This window comes from Ictidomys tridecemlineatus, chromosome 5 (assembly GCF_052094955.1).
Source record: "Ictidomys tridecemlineatus isolate mIctTri1 chromosome 5, mIctTri1.hap1, whole genome shotgun sequence".
Lineage (NCBI taxonomy): Eukaryota > Metazoa > Chordata > Mammalia > Rodentia > Sciuridae > Ictidomys > Ictidomys tridecemlineatus.
The window spans coordinates 139019694-139032632 of record NC_135481.1 but is presented as its reverse complement, the minus strand read 5'-3'; the positions used below and the strand labels follow the sequence as shown (position 1 = coordinate 139032632).

The 12939-nt window shown below is 39.0% G+C and overlaps 1 protein-coding gene across 2 annotated transcripts in view; it reads left to right on the top strand.

The window, feature by feature from the left end:
• The window catches only part of Agbl1 (AGBL carboxypeptidase 1), a 704812-nt gene that overhangs the window by 334071 nt on the left and 357802 nt on the right, over positions 1-12939 (top strand). For both annotated transcript variants that reach the window (XM_078051197.1, XM_013356285.4), the window contains exon 17: positions 3210-3339. In XM_078051197.1, coding sequence (XP_077907323.1) covers positions 3210-3339 — 130 coding nt within the window. The remainder of the gene's footprint in view (positions 1-3209; positions 3340-12939) is intronic.

Genomic DNA, 12939 nt, shown 5'->3' with positions numbered 1-12939 from the left:
AAAAGAAAAAGTACTGAAGTTAGATGTAGTACATATTGTAATAATCTGCAGTTGCATATAAGAACTTCTGAAATCGTAGGCACACACAGAGATACCCTCAAAATTCCAGCCAAACACAGAGCCCTAAACACAGTGCAATCATGTAAAGCCGCATAAACCATTTATACTAATGAAATGATTCATTGCTTCCACCTCTGCAAAGCAAATAACAACCAAACAAAACTTCCCCCAAACTAACAGCTTTCCTAACTTCTGTGTATCTTTCACTAATCTAATTTCTCTCCCAATCTAGGTGCTCAAATAATATTAGATGCCACCCTCTCATTGGCACTATCTAGCATCCCAAATACTGATCAAAAACTTCTGTTGATTATTTCTCTGAATTATTTTCTTACATAAATTATTTTCTGTTCAACTCTACTACCCCACCCTTAAGTGTGCTCTAGTCAGTTGGTAATGAAAATTGACCACAGCCTCTCCTTTGGGGTCCTAGAAAAGATGTTTTTCTCTTCCATTCAACCTACATAATTTACCTGATTGTTCTTCACAAGGAAAAATATCATTTCATCTGAACCTCAAAATAATCCTGTGAGGTAGGTTAGGCATATCTGTATTTTATCCCAATGAGAATATTGACGCTTAGAGAGGCCCCAATATCCCATAATCAATGATGGAGCTGGCAATTGGAGCTAGGTCTTCTTAATCAAAGCTCAGTCTTCTTTAGCACAAAATTTCATTTTTTTTTATTTTGAAGAGTTTCAATCTAGAATTGCATTTATGCTGTGTGGTAACCTGTGGACCTTCTCCATGTAGATACTGTCCCTGAAATTGTACTCCTTGGAGCATAGGAAAGAAGACAGAGAGAGTGTTAACACAGAATCACTAGCTAGCTTATAATGACTGCATTTTCATTTATACAACAAAAATGCTTTTAAAGAACACCAACTAATTTCATCACAATCTGTGTAACAAAAGAAAAAAAATCCCCAGTGTTGATGGGAAGCCAGGTCAAGGCAAGGCAAATCACAGAGCCATTAAAGAGAATCCTGAGACTTTGGGATATTGTGCCTGAAAATATCTTGATATGAGAAAGTAAATTAATTTAAATGCAGAAAAAGAGTTCAAAAGCAAGTCTGGTATGCAAGACCCTTTCTATTGCTATTGGTTCTAAAGATCTGCTTCATATTTTATCTGTGCCCTTAGTGACCAGTAAAATAGATGACCCCTGTGTCTAGAAGTCATTACTATTAAGAAGAGGAAAGGAGAAAAAAATAAACAAGAGCAAAAAAGCCAAAGAGGAAGAGACACAAAACCCACCATTTCACAAGTCAAAATATTTTCATGGTGAAATCAGAATAAATGATTAAAGATTTTCCAGCTGACAAGCAGCAGGAAGCTAATATTTAAAGATAATTTCAGAAACATGGAGATTGAAAAGTAGTAAAAGAAGGAGGCTGAACCTTCTTTCTTTTTCTCCCAAGATTTATTGAAAATAAGATTGGTTGTTTTAAAAATACAAAATGTAACTGACTCTGCAGTTAATTGCTAGTGCATTTATCTATTCCAAATTATTTATTAAATACCAGATCTGACACAGTTCCTATATTAGAGTTTTGATAGTAACCAGAAACTGACCTTGCTTCAAGAAAGCTCCCAATCTAACAGGGAAGACAAAAGAAATAAAAATTAGAAAAGAAAAAAAAAACATTCAAAGTGGGTTTATAAGGACTGTATTAAGAGAACTTCTGGATGCTATTCCAACAAATAGAAGTACATAATGCAATGTTCTGTGTGGTAACCTGTGGACCTTTTGGTAATTCAGGGAATTGTCTGAGGCAAGGCTGATACCCTGAAAATCAAATAGGTGGGAATGGCTGGAGATCTGGGAGTCCTGGTAAAGGGACAGCAGAAACAATTGCACAGAGGAAGCTGTGAGCAATTTGATATGCTGGAGTATGGAAGTATGCTGGTGAAGGGAAGTAGGGAGCGCTGGCAGAGTTAGGTGATAGAAATACTGTACTGATCCTCTTAATCTGTAGCACATTTCTTGTTAATCCTATTGAGTACCATTTTAGCATGATTGCCAGGAACCTGTCCTATAAGTGGGCTATAAAGTAATTTCATACTTTTGAATGTGAGTATAACCATTCCTTAATGAGTGAATGGTTGATTTTGAGCTCATTCTAACTCTAATATACTACAGTGATATGTTAGTCAGCTTTCCATTATTGTGGCAAAAATACCAGAGAAAATCTACTTTAGGGAGGAAAGGTTTATTTTGCCTCATGGTTTTAGAGGTTTCAGTCTATGTTGTAAGGCCCCATCACTATTGGCCTGTGATGAAGGAGAATATCATGGTGGGGACACATGGCAGAGCAGAGCTGTTTACTCCATTGTGGTTGGGAAGCAGAGAGTAGGAAAGCCAGGCACCGGGAACAAAATGCACATTTCAAAGTCATGCTCACAGTGACCTACTTCTTCCAAGTAGGTCCTGCCTTCTAAAATTTTTATCACCTCCCGATAGTACCATTGGGTGGGGACCAAGCCTTCAAGACATTTGGGGACATTCCAAATCCAAACTATAACTGATGCTATCTTTGAAAAGGGACTTTGATATTCTGGGTAAATATCAAGCTTTTGAGTCATCTACTATCTCTATGGAGGGAAGCAATACAATCAGGAAAAGAGTATAAGGGATAGAGACAAACAGATCTGGTCTTCGGTTATCTTGGGTCCCTTATTGAATAATTTCCAAGTCTCAGTCTCTTCATCAGGGTGCAATACTATCCACCTTACAGAATTATTGGACCAGCTGGAAATATCATATGTGATATAACCAACAGCTCAGACTGAACTGAGTTCAACTTAATTATTTGTAGATTCGAAGGGTTTTGAGATTAGAGAAATGCACTGAATGTGTTCTCATGATGTGTATTGTGGGAAACTACATTTCTCAAACTTTGTCTTAAAACTGATAACCCGACATTAAGTCAAGTATGGTTTCCAGTTCCTTTTGGAGCTGTAAATAAGCAGGACTCTGGGAGTTTAAGGGACAGATCTGCAGCTTTTTGGACATCTGGAACTGGTGCCAATTGGGCAGAAGTCAAAGGGAAGTTGAATTCATTAGTGTAATTGTCTTGTTGAGTTTTATTTTCTCAAGCTATTTCCATCTAAATACGTATTTATTTGCTTATTGTTTGCTTCTGCAGTCACAGATGCTCACTGAGAGGGGAGGACTTGAACAGACAGTGGCTCTCTCCCCAAGCGCATCTCCAACCAACCATTTACCATGCAAAAGGACTCCTTCACTACCTGTGCAGCATTGGCCGGAGTCCCGTGGTGAGTCACTTCTGTTTCCACATTTGTGCCTGGTTCCTTGTACCCTCCAGGAAGCACATTAGCTTCTGTCAAGTCAAGGAAACCAAAGTCCAAAGACTTATGTCTGTCCAGCTCTAATGGGACGGGGGTTGTTCTTGGGGCTTCCATATCAAACTATCACAAATTGAGTACCTAAAGACAATGAAAAGTTTTTCTCTCACGTTTCTGAGGGATAGATGTCTGAAATCAAGGTGTTGTCAGGGCCATTTAGATCTAGCTTCTGTTGGTAGCCAGCAGTCCTCAGTGTTCTTGGCTTGTGGCAACAGAACTCTTGGTCTCTACTCCTGTCTACACAAGGCCATCTTCCCTATTTCTAACTGTGTCCACATTGCCCTGTTCCTATGAGGACAAAGGTCACTTGGTCTAATTCAGTATGGTTTCATCTTAGCTTTATTTCATTTGCCAAGACCCTATTTCCAAATAAGATTATGTTCACAGGCACCAATGATTACACGTCTTTTGGAGGGACATAATTCATCCCAAATATGGGGAAAGTATTGATGCCATACTCATTGATTTAAAACTGGTTAAGATATTATATTCCATTCCATTTCCTGGGTCTTGACTTTCCAGCTATTTCCCCCCAGTTATTGAAAAAGAAATAAAATGTGCATATTATGAGGTAGTATTTGGAGAAAATCTTCTAGGTGTTCATATTCTTGTTCAACTAATACTACAAAATTCTAGCACTTATGATGATTCTGACACTGTTTTAAGTACTTTCAGAGCTAGACTTTTCTTCCAAGCTTCTAGCACTATGTAATTGATGACAAACAGACTATTAGAAACTAGACTTAAAATAAGAAAGAGAAAATGGCAGTCAAATAACATATGGAAATGCTCATTTATTGACTATAAACTATGAAAAACACTTGTCCATGAAAGTATATTGGGGCTTATGTTCAAATTTAGAGTCCTTACCTAACCTAAGAAACTTACAGAGTGGACACACCAGAGAATGTCCAACTTAATCATCTGTATCATTATCCAGTTTTTAAACATCTACTATGTAATCCAAATGGTGCCACATTTAATGAATATTATATATATATATATATATATATATATATATATATATATATATATATGTTTGTGTGTGTGTGTGTGTATCATAGACCCTTATTTAAATCTCAAAAGAGATTAACAGGTAAAGTGATTTTCCTGAAGTATTGAACGTGGCAGCATTAGAATTCAGTCCTTATGTGCATTTCCATCCTGCAACCCCACCTTTCTTCATTAACTCCTCTGTCAGAGCATATTCGGGATGACCAAGATTATTCCCAGGTTCAGCAATTCCCTAGAAAGACTCACAGAACTCAGAAGGGCTGTTGTACTAATACTACAGTTTATTACAGAAAGGGTGCAGATTTAAATCAGCAAAGGTAAAACACATACATGGCAGGGTCCAGGGGAGACTGAGCAGATTTCCAGGTATTTTCTCCAGAACTGAGAAGTGCTCAGTTCTCCAGCAGCAGTGTAATTACCAACCAGGAAAACTCAACTCCGTCTTGGTTCTCAGGGATTTTTTTGTTTTGTTTTGTTTTAATTTATGATTTTAATTGTACCTATTTAAGTGGTATAGTGTGATAATTTAATACATTATATAATGTGCAATGATACAATCAGGATAGTTAGCATTCCCATCTCAAACTTTAAAAAAAGAAATTATCACATAGACATAGCAAGACAAACGCCTCAAGTTCTGTTTCATATATGGATGCCAAAACAGTCTATCTGAATGTTGAATAATGATTAATAGTGGCTGGGAGGTGTGGTGAGAAGAGATAGAGGGAGATAGGGTAATGGGTACCAAATTATGGCAGGATAAAAGTAATAAAATCTAATGTTCTACATCACAGTGGGATAATAGCAGTTCATAATAACTTACTATATATTTTATGGGTAACTAAATGAGGGGAGCTTGAAGTCTATAAAAACAATATAATGATAAGGAGATGGAAATGTTAATTATTCAGACTTGATTAGTACACACCATATACTTGAAATATCACACTTTAGACCATGAATATGTCTGTATATGTTAGTGGTGGTAAATTGTGTAACCATGGAGTGCTTCACATGGATGATCTTAGTTATTTAGTCTCCAACCTTCCCCCTGCACAGAGATCACATGGATAGCTCCAAACCTCCACCATAAATTACTTTGTTGGCAGTGACTATATGGCATGGCCCAGGTCTCTAGCTAAAGAGAAACACTCTGATCCAGCAGAATATTTCAAGGGTGTGAAGTTTATTTCCCAAGAGCCAGTGAAGAGGCAGCTCTTTGAAACATATAGGGTTTGAATATCCCCAGCTTGCTGAGTTAGCCTGTTTTTTTTAAAAAAAGCGTAGAGAATAAAGCCTTTCTTTCCCTTTAAGAATCCTGGTTCTATGGTGGTAAAATTACAATATCACTGTGCTGACATCCCCCAAGCCTGCATCTTAGAAGACATTACAATCTCTGCTCTTGACCCTCTCAAAGTAAGCTCATGGCCTGCACGGAGGGCAGAAATCTCATGGTTGAAACCTGAAGGGTATCTCTCTGAGTAGGAAGCTTTAGCCTACAGGAGAAGAGAGAGATTTAGAAGGAAAAAGCTCTGTTTCTGATGCACATCTAAATGCACACACATTAAACACACAACAAAACAGGATTCCTTTCTGCTCTGACAATCTCTAATTGAAGAGCAAAACATTCATTTTAAAGCATGACAGGTGAAAGGCTTGTTTAAAAATATAAATAAACATTAATTAGCTATAAACATGACAGCCACAGACTTGTTTCCTGCTGGGACCATCTGAGAGGTGGGTGAGAAACAGCTGAGGACTAAATGCTATTCACTGTGTTACAAAGCTCTCTAATGGGCTCAACATCACCCTTTAGTTACCTGCAAGGCTATATTTAACCAGCCTCCTGCTGGCAGAAAAAGCACTGCCACTTACTCCAGACTCTGTCCTTCATAGAGAAGACTTCCACTGGGTCCAGATTAACTCTCCATCTTTAATGTTGGAGATTAATGGCAACACTGCCCAATGTCTGACTAGAGAAAATGTTTTCTGAGTCACTAGGAAGCCATTTTATGGTAGCTCAGAAGTTCTAGCTATCCCAGATGCTACTCAGGCATTTACCTACGTGTGGGTGGATTAATATGAGCTCCCAGGATCAATGAGAATGTGGGGAAGTGAGAAAAAACAGTACCCTGATAGTTCTGGGGATTGCTAAAGACCAGACAAATCATTGCGTTTATAGGCAACATGGTAATATTCACAATTGTTTCATCTATCCACCCATCCGTCCTGCTATCCATGCATCCATCATCCATCCATCCACCCATCCATCAGCCTATCCATCTGTCCATGCATGCATTCATCTGTCATCCATCCATCCATCCCCTCATCTGGACAATCACTCATTTGCCCATTCATTTACACCATGTATGTGTAATCATTATACTAGGGGACAGGGATACAAAGCCAATTTAAAATGAAAAGTCTGTCCTATTCTTTCAGGAACACAGTTAACTTTGAAAGAAAGTGGACTCATTTCTTCTAATATACCAATGTGATACTACAGGGTGTAGACAAAGGCCCATGCAAGGTATTGTTGGAACACAAATGAAGGGTTGAGTCATTTTCTTTCAGGGCCATAGCAAAGCTAGAGACTGTAGGTACCACCATTTGAGCTTAACTTGAAGTAAAAGAAAGAATTTCCCCTGGTAAAGACTTAGTAAAGCAGAGAAATATTCTTTCTTCAAAAGGTATTTAGCCATCACTGACCTTTTTGGTCTTCTTCCTTGTAAAATTGGAGATATGGTGAGTTTTCTATTCATGGAGTCACTGCATAGGGTAAAGGTAGGGTAAAGGAAAGGAAGCTTTTCACTTAACTGGTCGCAAAAACTTATCTGAAATCTCCAGACCTTTTTGTAATGTTTTTTAATTTTCTTGAACCCAGATTTTTGCTCTTTCTGTTTGCTACATAGTCTAGATTTTGGATGCAAAAGCCTGAACACAGCAAATTTTAATTATTCATACACTGGAATATTATTCAGTAACCAAAACAAAAAAAATCTGAACTACTGATATACTCCAAACATGGCTGGATTTCAGGAACATTATGTTGAGTGAAACAAATTGGACACTAATGACTACATATTCTGTACTTAAAGTTTAAAATCAGTAAAAGTAGTTTTTGAAGGTAGAAATTAGAGCAGTTTTTGCCTCTAAGGAAGGATACTGAATACCAGAGTTAGGAGGGAATGTTTAGATTAGTGGACACATTCTATATCATGAATGTGGGTAGTCACTTCTATGTATTCAGGACCTGTGCTTTTTACTGTAGATATACATTTATGAAATTTAAAAATGTTAACAATAAACAAATACAGGATTACAGAGCTTTAAAATGCAACTAGGAGACACAGAGACTGCCCAAAATAAGAGCGAACAAACTAAAGTGCTGCAAGTCAAGTGAAAGTGTTGAGAGCCACAGCCAAAGGGGCCCCAGCAAACTTCCAGCTGCCAGCAAGCTTCAGACTGCCCCAGCAACATCTAGCTGATTGGCTCCTCTGCGGTGATGTTCATTGGGCTGTTTCCCTGCCCTTCAGACTGCCAGCTGATGATTGGCTCACAGCTGCCCCAGCAACATCTAGCTGATTGGCTCCTCCACGGAGCTGCTCATTGGGTGACTTCTTTGGCTCTGCCCACGCAACCCAGCCAATCGGCCTCAAGAGGAGGAGGATTGTGGGAGGAAAAGGCTGGTGTGGGGGAGAGAGGCTTGTGGAAGCCGGTGGTGGCAGTTGGGCTCTGAGGGTTTTTCCCTGGAGCTGTTTTGTTTGGCGTTTGTAGTTCTAAAAATAAAGTTAGTTTCTTTTTGACAAGTGGCTCCTGATTTGTGCCAAGCCAGACTTCGGCATTTGGTGGCCCGTACGGGGAGCAACTGAGGGTAAGTAAACTGCTCGCCCCTGAGGGCAGGGCGAGAGGATGGGGAGCCATTCTAAGATTCCTCTTTTGTTTTGCTTCATTTTTGTTTTAACTTGCCTGTCCCTGGAGATGAGTGAGAGGGAAGAAAAACCACTCACATCTGGGGAAAAACTATTTGCGTTTGAGGAACAGATAGGGAGAAAGGACGGATGCATATGTCAGGAGGATAGAAAGGCTGTTATAATGATTTTGTGTGGTTCCCTTTTTATTGGATTCTGTCTCGGTTTTGTTTGGCGTCATCTTGTTGGGTTGTATTATAGTAGAAATACGGGATCAGCAATTAGTAAAAAACAAACCGAAAGAGTGTTAAGTAAATTGTTAGAGGAAGGAAGCTTCCCAGTAAAACCAAGAGCAGTCAGGGCATACGTTGATGTAATACAAGAATATAGCCCATGGCTTTTTAAGGAGGGGTTGTTAGATATATCACAATGGAACCATCATGGTGAAGATTTAAAAAGAATAGAAAAGAACAACCCAGGGACTCTGCCAGTTGGCACATTGTCATTGTGGACGTTGGTATCTAGTTTGCTTAGTCCAAAGCCTTCAGTTCAGACAGAGGTAGAGGAAGAAGAAGACATATTGATTCAAGTAGAAGAGGAAGTCTCTCAAGTTAGTCAGACAGAGGAAAAGATTCAAGTAAAAGCTCGAGCTAGTCAGAAAGAGGAAAAGATTCAAGTAAAAGAGAAGGTCTTTCGAGATAGTGAGACAGAGGAAGGAAGTTTAGAGCAGAAAAATCTATCAGGGGAAAAGTTAAAACAGGTGACTGCTAATAAGACCCTTTTGTTAGAGAGCGTAAGTGTCCAACCAACAGCACCGCCTCTACAGGAGACTGCTACTAATAGCATTCTATCACCAGAGGGCGTAAGTGTTCAACCAACAGCGCCACCTCTACAGGAGACTGCTACTAACAGCACTCTATCACCAGAGGGCATAAGTGTCCAATCAACAGCACCACCTCCATATGCTAAGAGACTCCCAACCCCCGCAGTTGATAGTTTGGATCCTGAGACAGGATCTCAAGTATGCCCTGTATTTGAGGTAGGAGGGCAGCGAACTTACCAGGGTTTAAATTTCAAATCAGTGAAGGAGCTAAAAGAGGCTGTAGCAACCTATGGTCCTCAAGCACCCTTCACTGTAAGCTTGGTCGAATCCATTACCAACTTAAGCATGACGCCAGCAGATTGGGCTAGTTTGTGTAAAGCTGTGCTAAATGGAGGACAATACCTGTTATGGAAGGTTGCCAATGAGGAATTTTGCAAGGAGACGGCTAGTCGAAATGCAGCAGCTGGTTATCCTCAGAGAAATCTAGATATGTTGTTAGGAAAGGGACCTTATGAGGATCGGCAGCAACAACTTGCATATGATCCTGGTGTATATTTACAAATTGCTGTAGATGCAGTTAGGGCATGGAAGTCTTTACAAGAACCTGGAGGTTTACAAGGTCAATTATCTAAGATAATACAAGGAGCTAATGAACCTTACGCTGAATTTGTAGATAGGCTTATTCAAACAGCTACCAGAGTTTTTGGGAATACAGAACAAGCAATGCCATTTATAAAACAACTGGCTTATGACCAAGCGAATCGTTGGTGTAGAGATATCATTAGACCATGGAAACATGAAGATTTAAACACATATATTAAATTATGTAGAGACATTAATGAACAAGGGCAAATTGTGGCAGCTGCAGTAAAACAAGCTTTAGATGCCAGAGACATTAATGAACAAGGGCAAATTGTGGCAGCTGCAGTAAAACAGGCTTTAGATGCCAGAGACATTAATGAACAAGGGCAAATTGTGGCAGCTGCAGTAAAACAGGTTTTAGATGCCAGAGACATTAATGAACAAGGGCAAATTGTGGCAGCTGCAGTAAAACAGGCTTTAGATGCCAGGCCAAGAACATGCTACAATTGTCAACAAACAGGACATTTTAAAAGGAATTGCCCCATAGGAGGAGGGTTTAACAAAACTAGGTATCAAACAAGTAGAATACCGGGTATTTGCCCACGATGCCGTAGAGGGAGACATTGGGCTAATGAATGCCGTTCTCAAACCACCATAGAGGGTACTCCATTATATTGGGCTAATGAATACCGTCCTCAAACCACCATAGAGGGTACTCCATTATCAAAAAACGAACAAGGACAAGGTGTTTATCCACAATATCGTGGACAAAGGCATCGGGCTCCGTTGCCAAAAAATGGACAGGGGGCCCCAATGCTCCGGGGCCCCAAACCACAAATATACGGAGCACTGGAGGAACCCAGCAACCCCAGCAACCCCATCAGGGTAGTGCCCAGCACATCAGATCCCTCATCAGACAAACCAGAGGGAGCGCAGGGTTGGACATCTGCGCCTCCACCAAATCAGTACTAACTCCAGAGATGGGAGTTCAAATCATTCCCACAGGGGTAAAAGGACCTCTTCCCAAAGGAACAGTAGGCTTATTATTGGGACGCAGCTCTTCTACTCTAAAAGGACTTTTGATAAGTCCTGGGGTAATTGATTCCAATTATGAAGGTGAAATAAAAATTATAGCCAGTTCTCCAAAGGGTATATCAGTAATTTCACCAGGAGATAGAATAGCACAGTTACTAATAATACCAAGCCTACATGATAAATTTTCCAGTCATGTTGTAGAAAGAGGTTCCAAGGGATTAGGCTCCACAGGTGTAGATTGGGCTATGCTTTCTTTAAATTTAGATTCTCGCCCCATGCTAAAACTAAATATTCAAGGACATGAATTTAATGGGCTACTGGATACAGGTGCAGATCTTAGCATCATCTCTCGTCAAGAATGGCCAAAACATTGGCCATTACAACAAGCCACTCAATCGCTTCGAGGCCTAGGAGTGGCGACTAATCCCGATAGAAGTGCAATGCTATTAGATTGGAAGGATCCTGAAGGATGTGAAGGAACTATACAGCCATATGTATTGGATCATCTTCCCGTAAATTTATGGGGACGAGATGTCTTAGATCAATTAGGTTTGACATTAACAAATAATATCAATCAAAATGCACCCACTATTATGGCTAGACAAGGTTTTAGGAAAGGAAAAAGATTAGAAAGACAAGAACAATGTATAGCAGCACCAATACAAATAGATCAAGGAACAGACAGACATGGGTTGGATTTTCACAAAGGGCCACTGAGACAATAAAAATTACATGGAAATCAGAAAGACCAGTATGGGTTCCTCAGTGGCCCTTGACTAAAGAAAAGACACAAGTAGCCCATGATCTGGTCAAACAACAATTAGCGGAAGGACATATACAACCTTCTGTATCTCCCCATAATACTCCCATTTTTGTCATCAAAAAGAAATCTGGTAAATGGAGATTACTGCAAGATTTAAGAGCCATTAACAATGAAATGGTCATTATGGGACCTGCTCAATCGGGGATTCCTCAATTGTCTGCTTTGCCAAAAACTTGGTATGTTTTAGTTATAGATATTAAAGATTGTTTTTTTTCAATTCCAATTCATCCTGAGGATAGTCCACGTTTTGCATTTACTATCCCTGCACTAAATCATGAAGGTCCTGATCAGAGATATGAATGGAAAGTACTCCCTCAAGGGATGGCTAACAGCCCAACTATGTGTCAAATTTATGTTAACAAAGTAATCCAGCCACTTAGAAATCAAAATCCTGAACTACAAATATTTCACTATATGGATGATGTGTTATTGGCACACAAAGCTAAAAACACATTGCTAGAATGTTATGCCACACTTACAAACTTATTAAAAAATTATAATCTAGAGATAGCAATAGATAAAGTGCAATTAAATTTTCCAATTAATTATTTAGGAGTTCTATTATCCTCAACCATGGTCCGTCCACCAAAAATTCAAATACGAGTAGATCAACTCAAATCACTTAATGACTTTCAAAAATTATTAGGAGACATAAATTGGATAAGGCCTTATCTAGGTATTCCAACAGGAGAATTGGGACCTTTATTTGATATCCTAAAAGGTCCATCAGATCCAAATTCACCCCGAATGTTAACGCCTGAAGCAAGAAAGGCATTAAAAATCATTGAAACATATATGGAAAATATGCATTTGGATAGAATTGATATAAGTTTGCCTTTATTATTTATTGTATTACCAACAAAAAATATTCCTACAGGAGTATTTTGGCAAGAAGGTCCATTATTATGGATACATTTATCTTATTCTCCTAACACTATTCTTACTAGATATCCTGAGGCTGTAGGACAATTAATACTCAAAGGAATAAAAACAGCAAAGGCAGTGTTTGGAATTTCTCCCCATAAAATTATTACTCCATATACTATGAATCAAATTGATGAATTAGCTAATGAGTTAAATACTTGGGCAATAATAATGTGCAAATCTAATGTTTCATTTGATAACCACTTACCATCTAATCCTTTATTGTCTTTTTGGTCATTGCATCCTGTAATTTTTCCAAAAATGACAAGAAAAACACCTATCATGAATGCTCCAAATATATTCACTGATGGGTCAAATAATGGTACAGCAGCAATAGTTACACCTGATCAAACTTTTACATTTTTAGTACCCAAACAATCAGCTCAAAAGGTAGAGCT